The sequence below is a fragment of the Balaenoptera borealis genome (assembly GCF_965194805.1).
Source record: "Balaenoptera borealis genome assembly, chromosome: 6".
Taxonomy (NCBI): Eukaryota; Metazoa; Chordata; class Mammalia; order Artiodactyla; family Balaenopteridae; genus Balaenoptera; species Balaenoptera borealis.
In genome coordinates, this window is record NC_138863.1 from 66,440,521 (window position 1) to 66,463,686 (window position 23,166).

Genomic DNA, 23,166 nt, shown 5'->3' on the forward strand with positions numbered 1-23,166 from the left:
AAATTTTACTATTTTACCCAAACTGGTGTTACCAGCACCCTCAGTCACCATAGACTGGAGATCACCTTCCAAGGGCAGAGTTAAAATAACAGGCAACCACCAGAGAATGCACTTCCAAAAGATCTGCCAAACTGTTTTCAACAATGAAACAACATGGAAAGTATATGAACTCCCAAAGTGGCTATCTTGGACTCTCTTTTCTGGCAACGGTATACCTTCTGGTGATTTACTAACAAATCATTGACATAATTCTTTAAAGTATAACCTCTTAATTCAGATCATTAGTCTAACCCCTTTATTTTAGACATAAGGAATGGAGCTCAGGGACATTGATTTATCCAGTTCATATGGATATATACATATATATACATATACATACACACATGACACTACACAGACATGCATACACACTCATAAATATACACACATATATATAAAGAGAGAATAAGTTCTATAGATTTTTGTTCATGTTTATCTCAAAGTCAATTCCAAGCTCCTCATTATTAATAGTGACTACAATTTGCAAGTAACAGAAACCAACATAAGATGGCCTGAGTTATGTGTAAAAACCCAAGGATCATGGAGGCTTACTAAGGTCTGCACGGAAGCTAAGAGGCAGGAAGCCACTGGAACCAGGGACTGGAATGTCTGCTGCTTTGGGCATTTCTGTATTCATCTGTTCACCCATTTACTAAGTCAGGTCATTCAACAAATACTCACTGAAGACCGATTCTGTGCCAGACGTTGAACCCTCACTGAGCAGACATGTTCTTCACCTCTCACAGATATTTCACTGCTCCCATCCGTGTTACAAATTTAGCCATATGCAGTGACCCAAATATACAGTCCCTTAGCCTGGACCCCACCTCACTCTGGTGAGGAGGGTGGGCACCCAGTGAAACAAGTCGCTCAGATCTACCTCTATGGATCAGAAAGTTGCTGGGCAGACAATCCCACAGGCTCCTCTACAAGCATGTCATCTGATCCCTTTGCACCTCTCCAAAGTACTTAAGCCGGTATTTTTTTTTTTTAAAAAGTACCCAGGCACTAGCATAGCTGACCAACTACACAAAAAAAGCACAAATTTCAGTTAAAAAATGGAGAAAATAAATTTCATTAATAAAATAATTTTCAAGGTGGTAAATTATTCATTCAAAATCATTCTTCCACCTGTTTTCTTTCTACCAGATGTCTAAAAAACCCAAACCCGGATATATAAAGGGCTGTACTACTTCAGTTTAACCAGGAGATTAGTGGAGTCTGTGTTGTCGAGAGTCTCAACAACTTGGTAACTGCCTAGGCCAGTACTTCTCCAAATCAGGGAGAAAGCCTCCATAAAGACCCGTGCTTCTCCAAATTGATTAGTAAGCTATTTCAAAATGTATGTTGATAATATAACAGGACTTTTGACCTTTATATTCCTTCCTCTGTGCAAGTTGACTCTTAAGTTACACATTATTATCAGGTAAAAGGAAGCCATTAACCATTATCCCAGCTCATTGAAAGACAGGGAGGTGCTGGGAGGGGAATAAATCAGGCTGGATCCATAAAGTGCTATAGGATTCCTTGTTATGCCATTCCATTAAGTGTCTAGGACTCCCCCTTCTCTCCCCCTACCTGCCTTCTTTTTCTTTTTTTTTTTTTTTAAGAATGTCCAACTTGGGTAGTACTAACTGTATACTATTCTAAGAGATTTACATGTATTAACTACTTTAATCCTCAAAACAGCCCTGTGAGGTAGGTGCTATGATCTCTATTTTGAAGTTGAGGAAACTGAGTCAGGAGAGGGCAAGTAACTCAGCCAAGGCCACAGAGATAGGAATGGATGGAACTAGGGTTAAGACCAAGGCAACCTGGCTCCAGAGGCTATGCTCTTAACCCCAACTCCAAATCACCTCCCTTGCATAGAGTTTATCCAAAACAAACATATAGCTGCAGCCAACTCAAAATGTGCCATGCCACTGGTAGACAGGGAAAGCCCAGACGCATTTCTAACATGAACAATCCAAAGACTTCATCATTACCTGCCTTCTTTTTCTTGAGCTTACATGTGTCCTGGGGCATTGTGAGGTGAGGGTAAGTTAGAAACCAAGCAAAATTTAAGGAAATGGATAGGAATCATTTTTTCAGGGAGGACCCAAACAAGATGTTAGCTGATGGAGTGAAATCTTCAGGAGAAGCAGAAGGCAAGTACAGCTAACTGAGCCCCAGGAGCAGGAGATGCTCATTTGGATAAAACTTAAGGCTTCTCTGCTCAGTGAGCAGAGACAGTGATATCTCTGCTCCTATGAGTAGGACCATAACTTGCCAGCACACACTTGGGCAAGAATATTGCAAAGTTGCCCAAGGTCCCATCTGCATAGTTATAACCACCACCCCTTGCCCCTTCTCCCTCACCCGCCTACTCATATATACATGGTGTTTTCTCTCCTTCTTGTCTGTCCCCATCCTAGAACCCCTTCCTTGCCTGGAGTGAAGCCCTGTGCTATTTTCTGTTTCTGTTCAAGATATTTTCTTGATGCCCCAAATTCTCTTGTTCTAGCCAAAGTATTTTGTCCTCTTTCATATAACTAATCTAAAAATGAAAATCTCTTTAATATTCAGATTTTTTTAATAATAAACCTTGATGGCACATCAGACCCCAAATCTAATCAATGACGTGAACAACAACAAAATATCTACTTTTGCTCAAGTAGCAGGAGGAGCTTAAAATCCCAACTCATTGAGTGAAGTTAGGAAAGAAGAAGAACAGAACAGTTGGTTCTGAATTAAAATTGTAACAGGAATGGAATATCTACAATTCAAAAGATATTATTAAAGAGTCAGAAAAGTAAAAAGTGTGCTTTGAAGAGTTCCTGTGTCATGCTGGCCTTGTTACATCAATCATTTCCTTCCTTCTTTCATGTAGATAGATGGGCGCTGCCTGTCCTGGACTTCTATCTGTCATCAGCAGAGCAGGACCATCTGGAGTCAGAACAGATCATCAATCCTTCCACACATCCAAGTTACTTTTTTTTAATTAAAAAAATATAATACAACTGAGAAGACATTGTCAAATTCCTCTGGTGGTTCTGTCTGATTTCTGTTAGGGATCCATGACAACTCAGAGTGATGTGAGTGATGCCATGATATCAGGGCAAAAGCCCTGCCTTAGGAGTCTGTGTTAGTTTCCTATTGCTGTAGTAACAAATCACCACAAACTGAGTGGCTTGAAACAACACAAATTTATTTTCTTAGACTTCTGGCTTCCAGAAGTCCAGAATGGGTCTTATATAAGGGGAGAAAATCAAGGTGGCAGTAGAGCTGTTCTTCTTCTGGAGGCTCTAGGGGAGAATTTGTTCCTCGATGCTCCCAGCTTCTAGAGGCTGTATGCGTTCTTTGGCCCATTGTCACATGACCAACCTCTGCTTCCATCATCACATCTCCTCTGACTTTCCTGTCTCCCTCTTTCCCTAGTAAGGACCCTTGTGATTATATTGGGTCCACCTGGAAATGCAATATAATCTCTGCATCTCCAGGTCCTTAACTTGATCATGTCTGCAAAGTCCCTTCTGCCATGTAAGTTAACACATTCATAGGTTCTGGGGATTAGGATATTGATATCTTGGCAGGGTGGGGGTTGGATTTCTCTGTCAGCCACATGGTCTGACATAATCGGAGACTGGAAATCAGAAAGACTGATTTCTAGTCCATGATTAGGAATTTCAGTCAGAGGAGTGCATGGGGATTGTTGGTGTCTGTGTTTGACCTTGGCTTACTTGACTATAGTCCCAAATCCTGGCCCTGGACTGTAGGGTTTTACAATGAGGAGCACTGGCTTTCAGTTAGACTAACCTGGGTTTTCATCTCCACCACTTAGGAACTCTGAGAACTTGGGCAAGCCCCTTGGCCTCTCTGAGCTTGAATTGTCACCTCTCTTTTATGGGATGTTTTAGGAGAAACAGACTCAGACAGAGACTTGCCCACATGAGTGCTCTTGGGAGTAACACTGGTAAGGGAGTGAGGGAAGCAGGATTGGACTGGGATGAAGTCATAAGACAGGCTCCAGCTGGTCCCACAGGAACTCTGTTGCTGGGATGACCCTTCAGCATTGTCTCCCTGTAGGGCAAATGAGCCAGGCGTTGTTACCACCTGCCACGGCTGGGACAAGGGTGAGGAGAGAGAGGCACTCACCTCAAGGACAAAATTTAGGGGTGCCAAAAACTCAGTAACCAGGATAAATGATATTTTATTGCACTATTTTTAAAAATCTAAGTTAATGCAAAATTCCACAATGAACAAAATACTGAACATATTGAGTAAAGACAGAATAAGTAAGAGTGCTGTGCAGGGTCACAAATGATCCTCCAGCAAAAGGATGAATCTGTCATTACTGATACTGTCTTTATTTAAAATTGTGATACTTTGAGCATTATGGACTGTTTGCATTTTTGATTTTTAAAAATAGTGCATTAAAATATTATGTATCTTGATTTGAGTTTTTTGACACTCCCTTAAATCTAGCACTGAGGCCTATTCCTCACTTGCTTCACTCTCCTACTGGCCATGTGTTGTGTGCAGGCTGCCCCTCCCCGCCCTCCAGGAGGGGACACGATCTTAGGCCAAGGATCATTCCTGGGGCTTAGCTGTAAGCTGTGAGCCATCTGCAGCCAACACTCCTGGCACCTGGGGAAAGTAATACCTTGATCCTGAATAGGGAGATGGGACCTACCACAGCATCCACTGGCAGGATGATGATGCCTACCTATAAGGAGGTTGCTTTGTCATATAGTTTTTCCCCCACTGTGATAGAAAGATAGCCATGCAGCACTTGTGTGGCTACTAAAGCTAATTGTTTCAGATGCTAGTGAATGTGGTCACAGCCAAACCTTGGCCTGACCTCTTCCTTCCACCTTCCTGACAGCCAAACATGTGAGTGAAAGGTCCAGATTATTTACTTGGACCTGAGTCTGCCATTAATACTACTGTCAACATATGGCTTTGATTTATGGTTTATTAGCTTTGGTTAGAATTGCTGAGCAAATATGTTAAAGTGAAACTTTTCTATCCCATGGCCTGACTAGACCCTTACTCCCAGACAGCCTCCTTATGCTAGTGATCACAACCAAGTGGTGGATAGGCATAACTACTTCATTGCTACAAGAAAAAAATATATAGATATAGATGATATAGATATAAGTATCAGTCAAGGTGCAAGCCCTACCAAATGTGGGATCATGAATGCCCTTGGTGAATCTAGCCTATACACACCATGTTCTAGAAACTTGTTAGCCTGGCATGAAGTAAAAATATAAATTCTTTTTCTTTGTTCAAGATTACTGATTTTCAAAATGGGAAGGGATTTATAACCCCTGGGGGTTGTGTCAGAATCCCCTGAGGAATGTGTTAAACTCCACCATCCCTTCTCAATTTCCCAATGAACTAACAGCCATAAAAGGAGAAATTGATGGCAACACAATAATAGTGGGGGACTTTAAGGCCCCACTTTCATCAATGGACAGATCATCCAGGCAGAAAATCAATAAGGAAACACAGGTCTTAAATGACACATTAGAACAGATGGACTTAATTGATATTTATAGAGCATTCCACCCAAAAGTAGCAGAATACACATTCTTCTCAAGTGCAAATGGAACATTCTCAAGGATTGATCACATACTAGGCCACAAAGAGAGCCTCGGTAAATTTAAGAAAATGGAAATCATATCAAGGATCTTTTCCAACCACAGCACTATGAGATTAGAAATTAACTACAAGAAAAAAAACTGTAAAAACACAAATATGTGGAGGCTAAACAATATGCTACTAAACAACCAATGGATCACTAAAGAAATCAAAGAGGAAGTCAAAAATACCTAGAGACAAATGAAAACTAATGCACAATGATCCAAAACCTATGGGACATAGCAAAAGCAGTTCTAAGAGGGAAGTGCATAGCAATATATTCTTACCACAGGAAACAAGAAAAAGCACAAATAAACAACCTAACCTACACCTAAAGCAACTAGAGAAGGAAGAACAAACAAAACCTAAAGTTAGTAGAAGGAAAGAAATCATAAAGATCAGAGCAGAAGTAAATGAAATAGAGTTGAAGAGAACAATACAAAAGATCAATGAAACTAAAAGATGGTTCTCTGAAAAGATAAACAAAATTGAAAAACCTTTAGCCAGACTCATCAAGAAAAAAAGAGAGGGCTCAAATCAACGAAATTAGAAATAAAAAAGAAGTTACAACAAACACCACAGAAATAAAAGGATCATATGGAACTACTACAAGCAACTATATGCCAATAAAATGGACAACCTAGAAGAAATGAACAAATTCTTAGAAAGATACAATCTCCCAATACTGAAATAGGAAGAAATAGAAAACATGAACAGACCAATCACAAGTATTGAAATAGAAACTGTGATTTTAAAACTCCCAACAAACAAAAGTCCAGGACCAGATGGCTTCACAGGCAAATTCTATCAAACATTTAGAGAAGACTTAACACCTATCCTTCTGAAACTATTCCCCAAAATTGCAGAGGAAGGAACATTCCTAAACTCATTCTAAAAGCCACCATCACTGTGACACCAAAACCAGACAAAGATACCACCAAAAAAAGAAAATTACAGACCAGTATCACTGATGAACATCAGTGCAAAAATACTCAACAAAACACTGCAAAGCTATATCCAACAATACATTAAAAGGATCATACACCATAATCAAGTGGGATTTATCCCAGGGATGCAAGGATTCTTTAATATCTGCAAATCAATCAGCATTGTGCACAAAAAATTGAAGAATAAAAACCACATGATCATCTCAATAAATGCAGAAAAAGCTTTTAACAAAATTCAACACCCATTTATGATAAAAACTCTCCAGAAAGTGGGAGTAGAGGGAACCTACCTCAACATAATATAGGCCATATATGACAAACCTACAGCTAACATCATACTCAATGGTGAAAAGCTGAAAGCATTTCCTCTAAGATCAGGAACAAGACAAGAATGTCCACTCTCACCACTTTTATTCAACATAGTTTTGGAATCCTAGCCACAGCAATTAGAGAAGAAAAAGAAATAAAAGGGATCCAAATTGGAAAAGAAGTAAACCTGTCACTCTTTGCAGATGACATGATGTATACATAGAAAATCCTTAAGATGCTACCAGAAAACTACTAGAGCTCATCAATGAAGTTGGTAAAGTTGCAGGAAACAAAATTAATGCACAGAAATCTCTTGCATTTCTATACACTAACAATGAAAGATCAGAAAAAGAAATTAAAGAAACAATCCCATTTACCATCACATCAAAAAGAGTAAAATACCTAGGAATAAACCTACCTAAGGAGGCAAAAATCCTGTAACTCTTAAAATTATAAGATGCTGATGAAAGAAATTGAAGATGAACCAAACAGATGGAAAGATATAACATGTTCTTGCATTGGTATAATCAATATTGTCATAATGACTATACTACCCAAGGCAATCTACAGATTCAATGCAATCCCTATTGAATTACCAATGGCATTTTTCACAGAACTAGAACAATGTATTTAAAAATTTGTATGGACACAAAAGACCCCGAATAGCCAAAGCAATCTTCAGAAAGAAAAATGGAGCTGGAGGAATCAGGCTCCCTGACTTCAGACAATACAACAAAGCTACAGTCATCAAAACAGTATGGTACTGGCACACAAACAGAGATATAGATCAATGGAACAGGATAGAAATCCCAGAAATACAACCATGCCCCTATGGTCAATTAATCTATGACAAAGGAGACAAGACTATACAGTGGAGAAAAGACAGTCTCTTCAGTAAATGGTGCTGGAAAAACTGTACAGCTATATGTAAAAGAATGAAATTAGAACACTCTCTAACACCATATACAAAAATAAACTCAAATGGATTAAATATCTAAGTGTAAGACTGGACACTGTAAAACTCTTAGAGGAAAACATAGGCAGAACACTCTTTTTTTTATTTTTTTTTAAATGAAGTGAAATTGTTTTCCTTATTTGATGTAATTTACAGAGAAATGTTTGATTCTAGAGCCCAGGGACTTTTCTTTTATTTATTTATTTATTTATTTATTTTTGGCTGTGTTGGGTCTTTGTTTCTGTACGAGGGCTTTCTCTGGTTGTGGCAAGCGGGGGCCACTCTTCATTGCAGTGCGCAGGCCTCTCACTGTCGCGGCCTCTCTTGTTGCGGAGCACAGGCTCCAGTCGCGCAGGCTCAGTAGTTGTGGCTCACGGGCCTAGTTGCTCCACGGCATGTGGGATCCTCCCAGACCAGGGCTCGAACCCGTGTCCCCTGCATTGGCAGGCAGATTCTCAACCACTGTGCCACCAGGGAAGCCCAGAACACTCTTTGACATAAATCACAGCAATATCTTTTTGGATCCATCTCCTAGAGTAATGGAAATAAAAACAAAAATAAACAAATGGAACCTAATTAAACTCAAAAGCTTTTGCACAGCAAAGGAAACCATAAACAAAACAAAAAGACAGCCCACAAAATGGGAGAAAATATTTGCAAATGATGCGACTGACAAGGGGTTACTCTCCAAAATCTACAAACAGCTCATGCAGCTCAATATCAGAAAAACAAATAACTCAATCAAAAAATGGGCAGAAGACCTAAATAGACATTTCTCCAAAGAAGACATACAGATGGCCAAGAGGCACATGAAAAGATGCTCAACATTGCTAATTATTGGAGAAATGCAAATCAAAACTACAATGAGATATCATCTCACACCAGTCAGAATGGACGTCATCAAAAAGTCTACAAACAGTAAATGCTGGAGAGGGTGTGGAGAAAAGGGAACCCTCTTGCACTGTTGGTGGGAATGTAAATTGATACAGCCACTATAGAACAGTATGGAGGTTCCTTAAAAAACTAAAAATAGAGCTACCATATGATCGAGCAATACCATTCCTGGGCATATATCTAGAGAAAACCATGGTTCACAAGGATACATGCACCCCAATGTTCATTGCAGCGCTGTTTACAATAGCCAAGACATGGAAGCACCTAAATGTCCATCAACATAAGAATGGATAAAGAAGATGTGGTACATATATAATATACAATGGAATATTACTCAGCCATTAAAAAGAACAAACCAATGCCATTTGCAGCAACATGAATGGACCTAGAAATTATCATACTAAGTGAAGTAAGTCAGACAGAGAAAGTCAAATATCATTCATCTGTGGAATTTAATTTTAAAAAGTGATACAAATGAACTTATTTACAAAAGAGAAACAGACCTACAGATATTGAAAACAAACTTATGGTTACCAAACGGGAAACGTGGGGTGGAGGGATAAATCAGGAGTTTGGGATTAACATACACACACTACTATATATAAGATAGGTAACCAACAAGGACCTTCTGTATAGCACAGGGAACTCTACTCAATATTCTGTGATAACCTATATGAGAAAAGAATCTGAAAAAGAATGAATATATGTATATGTATAACTGAATCACTTTGCTGTATAGCTGAAACTAACACAACATTGTTAATCAACTATACTGAAATATAAAATAAAATTTTTTTTTAAAAAACTTCCCACTGGAGAGAGGTTCTAACACTTAACATTGTCTCCTACAAAAGATTTCATGATTACTTAATGAGCCACTGTCACTGATGGGAAAATAATATTTACATAAGGTGTACTGAAGCATAAAAGTAAAGAACCAGTGTTACAAACTGTTGACACAAGTGCACATGAAACAAAACAGTGGCAAAACATTGCATAATTAACTGACATGCATAGAGGCATATGAAAAATATAACTGCAGCTTTTTCACGAGCCAAATTTCAACAACAGCTATTGAATGGTATTGAGAAAGCACATCAATTGTAGAAACAACCTTTTTTCAAGCATACTGAGGTTTTTAATTTTTATATATTAGCTGAAGGATAAAATGGTACTTTATTATATTTTAATAATCCCCCATCACATTGGGAAATGAACATTGTTGACACTGCCTTTTGCTTCTTGACTTGATACTAGTTCTCTAGCTTTTTTTTTGCCTTCTCCTTTAAATAACTTCGCATCCTTACTAATGCAAACCTCAGATTGATTGTGATGAAAGCAGCAACAGAATTTCTGGACACTGTGTCCTCTTCAGATAATGCACCTCTACAGTGAATCAGTTTTTCTAATTTTTTGGATCATTTAGCAAAGTGTACATCCTAAAATGTATCCTGTAAATGATTTTTCATCTGTGAGCTTATTTTATTTCCCTTAGACAGTTTTCTTTGTGGTTTTAACATCTTCTGGGGTAGGGTGGTGATTCTTTATATTTAGTTTAAAAAATTCTCCCTGATTGCCTTTTAAATCCAGCAGTCACTTCTCTTTCCTCATGATAATCATTTCTTTTATGAGCTGAAAGCACTTTTTTTTTGGTGGTGGTGTTTTGCTGTACTGCTAGTTGATTATACAGTATCTTCACTGTTGCTCAGTGCATAAGTCTTTGAGGTTTCAACTATAGTGTCCAAATCATGAGCTTCCATCACCACCACTGACGAAAACTCCAGCTTTTCTGCTGGTCTTTGGAACAACATTATTTACTGCCTTTATTATATTGTTGTCAGACAGTTGTGTATCTAGATGATCTGATGGAGGTTACACTTCAGAATCATCCTTGGAATTCCAAAGATTTATTTTCCTCTTGTTCGTTAGAAAGGAAAAAGGAAAATACACCATGAACTTAAGAGTCTGCATGATAGTTATCTTTTTGTATTTTTCCCTCCGTACCCTTCTAATTTAAACTAAGATAGTGTACAACTAAATGCCCACTCACATTTCACACGTATTTTTTTTTAAGCAACTCCTTCTATACATCAAAGGGGAGAAAATATCAATATTTTCAGAAACCTGGGAATAAGTTTGAGACCTAAAATATTAAAGGGAGGTTTCAGACAAGTTAATCTTGAAAGTATTAAATTGAAATAAATTACAAAATAAATTATGGTAACATAGATGAGTTGTTGACCTTTAATGTGGAAAATGTAAGGATGATGTTTTGAATTTAATGGACTGGAGATAGTTTCATTACTGTCATATTATGCTTTAATAGTGGCTTTCTACTGGACATCCTTAAATGAAGTTTTTAAAGTTACATTACATTTTTAATTGCCATTATAGTCCTTCTAATTTCTATGTATATGTATACCAGAAGAAAAAAATTAGATATACATTTATTTTTGCATGTACCATTATTGAAAAGTTTTTATGGTACTACGAAATGCATCAAGTAAGGATTACTTTAATTTCTGTCACAAATAGTAAACTGATTCGATTATGTTTGATAATTTTCTTCCTTGAAAATTATCATCTATCACTTGTTGGTAATCTTATCTGAATGTAGCTCAGAAATATGCCTAAATGCTTTGTCACTTTTAAAGGAATGGGGTTCTTTTAGGGGTGGGGGGGGAACTATGTATTACATGTAAATTTGTGATACAATATTTGTGGCTTGTGAGTGTAATGAATATGTTAGATTTACACAAAAATATTGTCTTAGTATGACATCAGAGTTGACTGTACATTATTATTTAATAACATTAAAGAAATGAAGGTAGGAATTAGAAGATAATCTTGCAGCATTTTTCATTCCTTTCAGAAAAATAACCTGTGAACCCTTGAAAAAGGATCTTCCATTAATACTGGTTTAGGACATTACTGGATTAGAAGAGAGTGATTGTAGCAGCCCAGCATATTGCAGTTTATGTTTTTTAGACTTTGTAAGTGTCACTCTCCTGTTTCCCCTCTGACTGTGCTTACACAGTGAGAACCACTCGCAGAGGCATTCAGTGGTCCTCGTGCTGTTCAGATGGTCATTTGAACGGGCAGTGCATGATGTGGTGCAGAGCCCAGACCACTCAACCCTTCCTCAACTCTAACAGTTGCACTTCTGCAAAGAGGGATGGTGGCTGATGCTTAAGGGAGACTAAGTTGGGAGCATTCAGACCAATGCAGAAATGTTTTCACCACTGAGCCTCTGTAAGCAGCCTGGGTAGTCAGTTCTATCTTCTTTCACAGTGACTCAATGGGGCCAAATAGTAATTACTATTATTTTTCTTTCATTATTAAAAATGAGATAAAAATGTTTAATAGTTAAGGCTTTCGGGTGGAAATTAAGGGAAGGGATATTGTGCTCTACAATTTACAGAATATCTACCAGGAAGAGGGCACTGTATTTGGTGTAGGAAAAGCTTCTGTTTGCAGGTTGACTTCGAGGTACTGTCAGCCATGGTAATAGTTCAACTCCAGGGGACCTCCAAAGAAAAGTCGGTCACTGTAATTTTGATACAATTCTGCTACTAAGTCTGTGGACATAGTCTCATTCATGACACTTACTCTATATCTGGAGAGTAGCATTCTTTTTTTTTTTTTAATTAATTAATTTATTTATTTATTTATTTATGGCTGTGTTGGGTCTTCGTTTCTGTGCGAGGGCTTTCTCCAGTTGCGGCGAGCGGTGGCCACTCTTCATCGCGGTGCGCGGGCCTCTCACTATCGCGGCCTCTCTTGTTGCGGAGCACAGGCTCCAGACGCGCAGGCTCAGTAGTCGTGGCTCACGGGCTTAGTTGCTCTGCGGCATGTGAGATCTTCCCAAACCAGGGCTCGAACCCGTGTCCCCTGCATTGGCAGGCAGATTCTCAACCACTGCGCCACCAGGGAAGCCCTGGAGCATAGCATTCTAATGAGAAAAATGCCCGGGAAGTTCTACTGCTATCTCTTCAGATTAAGTAATGTTTGTAATTTCCAATGCTAAATTTGGCTGTTGTTGTAACTAGCAGCAAATAAAATTCAGATTTTGTTAGTCTCTGAAAATTTTGGCAGTAGCAGAAGAGAGAAAAGAAAATATTTATTTTGAACTCACTAGTAAAATACAGGAACTGCCCAATAAAATAGGTACTACTAAAATTCTATCCAGTGCTTTTGGTTGATCACCTTGTAGAATGAAATGAACTATGAACTCCAAATAGGAGATATATATCTATAGATATAGATATAGATATAGATATAGATATTAGTAGATAGAAAAATCCTAATAAAAATCATGACAGTTTGATTTAAATAATTTTGAACAGAAAGGATACCACTAAGCTTTTAGAGTTTCCCTTGGGTATGTGGGTATGCACACACAAACACACAGACACACCCCCATACCTGGAAGTAAGGAGAAAATATCTTCTCTCCATGGTTGTCATGAAACCCATGGATTTTTTTTCCCATAGGAGAGGGTGTCTGCAGCAGGCATGGGGATGGCCAAGGAAGGGTGGAACAGCTAAAAAAAAATCATAGCAGAAAGAAGTAACAGAAGGCAGAGAGAGAAGATACCAATAAAAGGCGCATTGGGTTTATAAACATGTAGAAGCTTAGGGCTATCATCATTTCCTAAAGGAATAGTTAAATGAAGTAATCTCTTATTCACTTCATTTTTTCTTTTTCCTCCATCTATCTGCTACTTATCAAAATAGGTAAAAAATATTTTGAGCCAAATGATAACATTTATTGTGGGGCATACTTCCTCAAATTGTAGCCAAGTGTGATAATTATATTTAAGGCAAGGACACGTATCCTATTTTTTCTGTTTTTTTTGTTTGGTTTGCTTTCATTTGTTTATTCGTTCATTTATCATTTCCAATTCATGTAGAAATTCATTTATAATTTCAGTCTAGTGTTTCTAAAACACTAGACTGAAATTATATTCTGAGCCTGATGTCTAAATAATGTCAAATGTGTATGATTGTTTGGAAAGGAATATATCAACAATTCCTAGTAATTTATTCCTTGGGGAATCAGACTGACCAGTATAAAACAAAACAAAACAATTCCATCGGTTTGCCCTGCCTTTTTGAGCTGGGTATCCACACAGACCTGAGCACGCAGTCCCATAGCCTTTGGTTGGAGAATATGAGTGAGATGCACCATAAAATCCAGGCTGAAGGGCTCTTTTGGCTGTTTATACAGAGTAATGATCTACCACAAGATTGCTCTGCTCAAATGGAAAATTTTTGTCAAACAGATTCCCTTCCATTAAGACAAGACTAATGCACAAGTTCTAATACCTTGCCAAAACATTAGTCATTGTGTTTTCTCTAAGTACAAATCTAAGAAATTACCCATTTTATTTTTAGAAACAATTTCCCTCCAATCCTCTCAGCTTTTGAGAGTGCATTATCCTGATGTGGCTCCTCTCCCAATAAAAAGTTGGGTACCCTTATTTTTTAATTGAAATATCTCAGGTTGGCATAAGGTCTTTAGCCAATAATAATAGAGCTTCATTCCACAGCAATTTTAGTTGTCTTTTGGGGGACCTCAAGGGCTGAGAGGTGAGTTAAACATACCCTTTAGCTCATAATGAACAATCATCAGTCTGGTCGAGGCCCCTTGCTTGTTTTCCTTTACATGTTTTTTCAGTTCATTCCTGATTACCCACCCCCTACCTCCCCTCATCCATTTTTCCCCTCCCTACAGATGGCCATTTTAATGAGTTTGATATATGTTATTAAATATGTAAATATCTTTGAAAAATACATAAACTTGTTATGTGTATGCATGTTTTAATCTACATAAGTGGTACTGTAACAACAGACCTCATTCTCTGCCACACTTTTTATTCACTCAATGCTATGTTTTTTAAGATGGTGCTATATGTACCAATTCATTGCTTCTAATCACTGCGTATTATTCCACAGTGTGTATCCAACACATTTTACTTACCCATTCCCCTAACAATAGATCTAGATTGACACCTAGCTCCCAGCTCCTACAGACTCTGTAGTAGAATCTAGTGCTGGGTCTTGGGTATACAAGTGCTAAATTTCTCCAAATATTGCAAACTGATCTCATCAATTCTAAGCAATTACTAACCTTGTACAAAGTTTCCCACATCTACCTAGCACTTGGTATTTTTGAAGGTTCTAATTTTTACCAATCTGATGAGTGTAAAGGGATATCTCATTTTGATTTGTGCTTCTCTGATTACTAGTGAGGATGACCATTCTACTGCATACTTATTAACCATTTGGAGTTCTCATCTGTGAATTGCCTTTTCACATCTTTTCCCAATATTTAAATTTGTTTTACACCATAGCATATTCAGTGTTTTTTCTAATACAAAATGATAGGAGTGAATCCGGATAGTTGCCTGTATATCCTTGGGCTTAAAATATTGCATGAAAGTTGGAAATCAGATTGTTTGGGAGAATTTCCAGATAGTGCGAACTGTTAAATACGGGTCTGAATCACAATTTCACAACTTAATTGCTCGCTGACTTGGAGAACGTTACTCTCTCTCTGTATGTCTCTGGTTGCAAGTGTATGGGGGTGTGTGTGTGTCTGTGCGTGTGTGTGTGTGTGTAAAATAGGAGAAATAATACTTGTGGCCTATTATGAAAGGCTTATTGTTCTTAATTTAAGATTATTTATATAAAGTTTGTGGTACTCTACATGGACTATTGTAGGTGCTCCATAAAAGTCAGTTTCTTCCTATTCTGTCTGACATATATGAGGAGCTCAATAAATGGAAGCTCACTTATTGAGTTTATTATTGAGAATATTATTTATTTCATTCATTTTTTTATTTATTGAGAAAATTTCTCATATATATTTCATTATAAATTCTCATTTGTTGAGAATTTTATTGACATAGTATTCATGTCATCATCATCATCATTGTATATTGGGAGAGTTTAGGAAAAGCCTTACCTAAAGATAAATATAGATCACCTGTCTTTTTTTTTAAACATCTTTATTGGAGTATAATTGCTTTACAATGGTGTGTTAGTTTCTGCTGTATAACAAAGTGAATCAGCTATACGTATACATACATCTCCATATCCCCTCCCTCTTGCGTTTCCCTCCCACCCTCCTTATCCCTCCCCTCCAGGTGGTCACAAAGCTCAGAGCTGATCTCCCTGTGCTATGCGGCTGCTTCCCACTAGCTAGCTATCTATTTTACATTTGGTAGTGTATATATGTCAATGCCACTCTCTCACTTCGTCCCAGCTTACCCTTCCCCCTCCCTCTGTCCTCAAGTCCATTCTCTACTTCTGCATCTTTATTCCTGTTCCTAGGTTCTTCAGAACCAATTTTTTTTTTTAGATTCCATATATATGTGTTAGCATACAGTATTTGTTTTTCTCTTTCTGACTAGATCACCTGTCTTCTTAAGCTCTTTTCCAGTCCTATGTGTTCATAGAATTCACACATATAAATTTGCTTAAACCTTAGTGGCAATGAGTTGTCAGATTTCTTACATTCCCTCTCAGGTCAGATAAATATTTGATGTTTGCTATTTTAAAAAAATCTTACAAGATAATTTCTTTGGATGTTTTCTACACAGATTTTAAAATCACCAAATTAAGTCAAAAAATAAAATCCAGAAGCTTTAACTAAGGCTATATTCCTTCCCTCCCTCCTCCCTCCCTCCCTCCCAGTGGGGGATTAATTATTTTTATAGCTTCTTTATAACTTAACAAACATCTTATATTAGTTATTTCTTGCTGTGTCATGAATCATCATAAACTTAGTGTCAATAAAACAGCACACATTTATTATTTCACAGCTTCTGTGAGTCTGGAGTCTGGGCGTGGCTTAGTTGGGTCCTTTGCTTAGGGTCTCACAAGGCTGCAAGCAAGGTGTCAGCTGGGCTGTATTCTCAGCTGGAGGCTAAACTAGGAAAGAATCTGCTAAGTTCATTCAGGTTGTTGGCAGAATCCATTTCCTTGCAGTTGTAGGACTGAGGGCCCTGGCTCCTTGTTGAGTGTCGGCTGGGGGTTGCCCTCAACTCCTAGCAACCACCCCTATTCCTAGAGGCCACCTGCAACTCCTTGCCATGTGGGCTTGCCCTTGGCTTATTTCAACAAGCCAGCAAATTAGGGAACTATTTTTTTCTTTACATTTATTTTTACCTCTAACTCTTATTCCTAAACATACTTTTTATAAATTCCATTTTTTCATCCCAGTTTCTACATGAGTTCCTCTGTCTGTTTCTGCTTCCTTTCTTCTTTCATTCTGCAGATGTTTATTTAGCCCTCTTTATAGTTCCAAACACTATTTTAAATACTGGGGATACAATGATGTAAAGAAATACCCAATAAGTCATCTTCACAGAGCTTACAGATTATAGGGAACCAAAATTATAAATGATAACTATAATATAGTGTCACATATGTTGTCAGCCAGAAAGCCCAAGGTGATGGGCAGGCATGTAGGAGGAATACCCAAACTATTCTGGAGGGGAAAGGAAAAACTTCTTAGAGGAAGTGACCACATTTTAGTTAAAAACCTAGAATAGTAGTAAAATAGCAGAATGTAAAACTCTATACTAAGGACCAAACATTTTTTGTGACCTAAACAGCAAGCAGAATTGCCTGTATTTTCACCTGTCTGCTTGAAATTATAGCTTAAACCTCAATCAATTAAGTACATAAGAAAAAACTAAAAATAGAACTACCATACGATTCAGCAATCCCATTCCTGGGATTATATCAGGAGAAAACCATAATTCGAAAAGATACATGCAACCCAATGTTCATTGCAGCACTATTTACAATAGCCAGGACATGGAAGCAACCTAAATATTCATCGACAGAGGAATGATAAAGAAGATATGGTACATGTATACAATGGAATATTACTCAGCCCTAAAAAAGAACAAAATAATGCCATTTGCAGCAACATGGATGGGCCTAGAGATTATCATACTAAGTAAGGCAGAAAGAGAAAGACAAATATCATATGATATCACTCCTATGTGAAATCTAATTTTAAAAAAATGATACAAATGAACTTATTTACAAAACAGAAACAGACTCACAGATATCAAAAACAAACTCATGGTTACCAAAGAGGAAATGTGGGGTGGGGAGGGATAAATCAGGAGCTTGGGATTAACATACACACACTACAATATATAAGATAGATAACCAACAAGGACCTTCTGTATAGTACAGGGAAATCTACTTAATATTCTGTGATATCCTATATGAGCAAAGAAGCTGAGAAAGAATGAATATATGTATAACTGAATCACTTTGCTGTACATATGAAACAAACACAACATTGTAAATCAACTATACTCCAATAAAATTTTTTAAAAATTAAGTACTTAAGTTTTAGCAATGCATCAGTAAAAATGAGTTTATGAACAAACTCATAAAAGATTATAATGTTGTTGAATAAAAATTATTATTAGCTATCTAAACTTAGAACTCTTTACTTCTTTATGGCTCATTTCTCGCATTTAGAAAATGAGTTGGAATTTATCATTTCTAAGATATTTAACTGTTTCTAAATTCCATGATTCTATGATTGAGAATGGCATTACATAAACAGAAACGATGGTGCTGGAGGACACTTTAGCTGAGATCCAAGCCCAGGTCAGCCAGCCAATCCAGGTAAGACCTCCACTAGCAAAATCTTTGTGTGAATTATTAAAAGGCTCCCCCTTCTGGTGGATGCTTTATAGAAAGGTGTCGTTTCTTCAAGGCACAAGTGCTTTTCAAGAGCCATGAAGGTTGGATTCAGCGCCTCAGATGCCCTTGGACAGAGAGGAAAAAGTATACGATGGTACTGAGTCTGGTGTTATTTCTGATCCAGTTAGGACCATTCAAAGCTCCAGCTTCACAAGATATCAGAAATGTGGTGGAAGAGGATTAGGTGGTGATTTGTTTGCTGTCACAACCCACCTCAGATCCATGTAAATTCCTGAACGCTCCAGTATAGGAAGTAAGGTGCTCTTGGATTTATTTTATTTTTATTTACCTGGGCACCTAACATTTTTGAAAGTAGGATTATATATTTGTATATTTTAAAATATTTCTATTTCATTTTTTCCCTTACCTAGTCTTTTTTCAGGCTGTGGTGTAATTACACTTAAGACATTTTGGGACTGGCAAAATTATCAGATTTACAAGGAGAAGCCTACCATCTATTGAAGTAAATTTATCATTTTCCTCTTCTGATTGATAGCTCCTCTCACGGCCCTTCCTCTGCCCCAGAGTCCTCCATCAGCAGGCAATCCCCTTCTTGAAAGCCCAGATACCCCTGTGATTTATCTCCCCAGGTCAGGCTGTGTCACTGGTTGCCTGGTAGCTATTCAGGAGTAATTTGGCTCATTTAAATCCCCACTGGTCTCAAAGGCCCAGTGAGCCCCACCCAGCAGGTGTCTCTCCTTCCTACAAGCATTCATTTAAGTTCCCAAGTGCCCTAGAAGCTAAATGCCTTCTTCGCTGCCTCACCAGCTGGCAGATGGATGGACTGTGTTTTTTGTTCAGTTTTGGCGCTGAACTGGGTACACGGCTGGGCCGATCCTGGAGCGTCTGACAACACTTCCAGGACATGAATCCCACTTCCTCCATACAACGGAGCCCAGATGGGATCTTTAAAATGAAAGTATAAGATGAAGAATATTATATATAGTGAGTAATGTTTTATAGTAATAGTATATATAGTGAGTAATATATATATATAAAACATATATATCTAAAACCACTTTTCTGACAATAGCAATTTATTGAGACTGAGGTCCAAAAGATGGTCAACTTTAATTATATTATTATCAATTCTTAACAGCTAATATTTATATTTATTGATCACTCACTGTGTGCCAGACTTATTGCTAAGCACTTTCCTGAATTATCTAATGAAATCCTCACAATGCCAAGAAGTTGCTTCTACTATTATTTTAAGGACAATCTCCTTTGTTTTACAAATAATTTTACAATAATTAATTAGTAAAAATGTTTAAATGACTTCCTAGAAGGTGTTTAAAAATGAGATAGATGGATATGTATTGCCATGGAAAGATGTTCAAGAGATATGTTAAATTGGAAAATAGAAGAAAATGAAACCAACAAGCTGTTGCATGTTTCTTTTTTGCAATTTTGAACTTCCTGCAAAAATAATCCCATCTTTTTTGTAAAGGAAATTGTGTATCTATATGCTTGCACAAAAAAATAGATTTACTCACAAGGAATTATTAATTAAATTGTTAATATAGTTAATTATAAAGAATGGCATGGAAAAGAGTAGGAAGGGGATGGACTCTCTTAACTTACTCAAGTCTTTGTAATTTAACTACAAACACTACTTTGATTTTTGTAATAAAGAACTTTGTTAAGGTAAAAGTGAATGTATAAAAGATGCCATAGTCCTGTCAGATTCTAAGCATTTTCTTCATACTACCCAAATGAGTATTTCATCTAAGTTTTAAAGCGTCACTATAATGACAAGCCTATAAATATTCACAATTGACTAAAGCTAACTAAACCTAACAAAAGACGTCTGTATCTATTTTTTAACTGGCCTAAATAGATTGACCCAAGTAGAATTTGCTGGCAGTTATCTAATTCTCTGTAACAATTTAATGATGATGATGATAATTATGATCAACATTTATACAGTGATTTTTAGATTTACAGATTAAAAATCATCTTCCCTTGTATTTTATCCTAATAATAATAGCAGTCATATATTGAGTACTGGCATATCCCTTTGCAGGCACTGTACAAAGTACTTGACATACGCCATTCCATTTAATCCTCAAAACAACTCTACTTATGGATTAGGCATGTACTAGGTTCAGCAACAAGTTTCAGAAAATAAATAAAAACAATAGCTCAAACAAAATAGAAATACCTTTCTTTCTTCTCTAAAAGCCTGGGCAGGGCCTTCCCTGGTGGTCTAGTGGTTAAGACTCTGTGCCTCCAAGGCAGGGGACGCCGGTTTGATCCCAGGACGGGGAACTAATAAGATACTAAGATCCCAAGATCCCACATGCCCCGCGGTGCGGTGCAGCCAAAAAAAACAAAAAAAACCAAACCCTGGGCAAATGATCTAGGGCATTTTCTCTGCTATCCTCAATACATAGCTTACATCTCATTGTTCAAGATGACTGCTCCAACTCCACCCATCATACCTGAATTCCAGCCCAAAGAAAGGAAAAATGGGAAGAAAAAAGGCATCCTCCCTTTTTTAAGAATACTTCCTGGAAGTTTCAGATACTATCTCTACTTTTACCCCTTTGGTAAGAAATTAATCACATAAACACACCTAGTTGCAAGGGAGGCAAGAGACTTTATTTGGGGAATCCTGCTATCTAGCTAACTTTTGGCAGGGGTGGTCTTTACTGATAAAGAAGGGAAGAATGGACATTGGGGTAAAACTAACAATTTCAGTCACAGTATGTTATTCTCATTCTACGCTCTTTCTACAAATGAAGTACAGAGAAATTAATAAGTACACCAAATGTTACACAGCTAGTAAGCAATAGAGTCAAGTTTGTTTGACTCTGATGCCATGCCCTTTCCATCATGCTACACTATCTCTTGTAATCTCAGTTAATCTATTTCTCAATATAGTTAGAATTCAATTAATCAGATAAAAACACTTTAACCAGAATGCCAACTGCAAAGTTTTGCTTTTGGTCTGAATACCTGTTTGCTGCATTAGTTATTCTGCTTACCAGGAATACACAAATACTCCATGCATGTCTACTTTTGGTCAATACATAGTTTAAAAGTAGGAGTTTCTAGAATGAATTATAATATTTCCATCTAATACCGGTAACATTGACATTCAGTAAAGAATAATAAGGAAAATCTTGGATAAAGAGAAATAGCCTCCACCATACCTATCGAGAAGATTGGCTTGCACTTCAATATTAGAAATTATGATGTATATAAGATTGCATTAAATCAGATAAAGGGATTGAATGACTCTAGTTTAATGATGATTGCAATAACAAGATAATCAGTTACCTAATCAAAGGTATCTTAGGACAAAATAGAAGTAAAGGAGATTTGTATCCAGCTACAACTGCACTGTCTATTGAGCACCTGAAATGTGGCCAGTCCAAATTGGGAGGTGCTGTAAGTGTAAAATACACATAGAATTTTGAAGCCTTTGTACAAATATAAGAATGTAAAATAACTCACTAATACTTTTATACTGAGTGCATGTTGAAAAGATATGTTAGATATTTGGAAAAAATAAAATCTATCATTAAATTTAATTTCACCTGTTTCTTTTTACTGTTTTAAATATGGCTACTGCAAAATTTCCCTGCCTACATGTAAGGCTCACGTTATAATTGTTTTAGACAAATGGTTTATACAAACAGCATCAAAGAAAAGGACAAGAACAGAGGGTCTTTACCATTGTTCAAGAGGAAAATAAGTCTTGCTCTGGAGTGCACTGAATTTCCCAGTGATGAGAGAGTGGCACTCTGTTTCTGAGGAGCAATATTTCAACAGGATTTCTAAAGACTTAGTTAAAATCCTCTGGAAAATATTTCTATAACTATCCGATTCCCCTTTAAAGGATTCAACCCTTAGGGAGGAGAAAAAGAGAGAGATAGAGAATCATCTGATGACTAATTGGGCTTCCTAGATCTTCCAATATGGGAAGGAGTGTCTGGAGTGGGAGATAAATGCATTTCTGCTTATAGGAAAGGCTATGCTTTAGCGGAAGTAAATGCACTGATGTAGAGTCAGTTATGATGCTTTAACTGCAAATAATGGAAAAACTGATTTCAGCGGTAAGGAAACATGTTGTCTTAACACCAAGGCCAGAGATAAGGCAGGTTCTGGGTGACCAGGCTCTATTTGGCTGCAGGTTTCTCGACCTCTGCCTTCCCAGGTGTGTTGGCTTTACCTTCAAATTATGTTTAATAATGGAACAAATCAGTGGCTTCATTTCTTCTATTCTGTTTAATTATTACTGCACTCTTCATCATTAAAAATTGCCAAAAGGTGCTTAAAGATGGCAGATGAGAAAGACGTGGAGATCACCTTCCTCCCCACAAATACATCAAAAATACATCTATATGTGGAACAAAGCCTACAGAACACCGACTGAACAGTGGCAGAAGACCTCAGACCTCCCAAAAGGAACAGATGCCTGAGACCTACCTACACGCAGAGGCGGGGCTAAAACCAAAGTTGAACCCCAGGAGCTGAGCGAACAAAGAAGAGAAAGGGAAATTTCTTTGTGCAGCATCAGGAGCAGCAGATTAAATCCCCACAATCAACTTGATGTACCCTGCATCTATGGAATACCTGAATAGACAATAAATCATCCCAAAATAGAGGCGGTGGACTTTGGGAGCAACTGTAGAGTTGGGGTTTGCTC

The 23,166-nt window shown here is 37.4% G+C and overlaps 2 protein-coding genes across 9 annotated transcripts in view; one reads left to right on the plus strand and one right to left on the minus strand.

The window, feature by feature from the left end:
* TTC21B (tetratricopeptide repeat domain 21B) overlaps positions 1-3,562 on the plus strand; it is a 98,645-nt gene extending 95,083 nt beyond the window's left edge. For 6 of the 8 annotated variants that reach the window (XR_014245540.1, XR_014245541.1, XR_014245542.1 and 3 more), the window contains one exon: positions 2,909-2,997. Coding sequence is in view for 1 of the 8 variants with exons in the window: in XM_082395231.1 (XP_082251357.1) it covers positions 2,909-3,019 (111 nt within the window). In the remaining 7 variants the exon portion in view is untranslated. Of the gene's footprint in view, positions 1-2,908 lie in introns of all 8 variants that reach the window. The other 2 variants (XR_014245545.1, XM_082395231.1) reach the window with 2 other exon arrangements.
* Positions 3,563-8,060: 4,498 nt separating this feature from the next.
* The window catches only part of LOC309630225 (uncharacterized protein), a gene marked incomplete at its 5' end in the record, with an annotated part of 60,765 nt that continues 45,659 nt past the window's right edge, over positions 8,061-23,166 (minus strand). Inside the window, one exon of the mRNA XM_082395163.1 lies at positions 8,061-8,406. The remainder of the gene's footprint in view (positions 8,407-23,166) is intronic.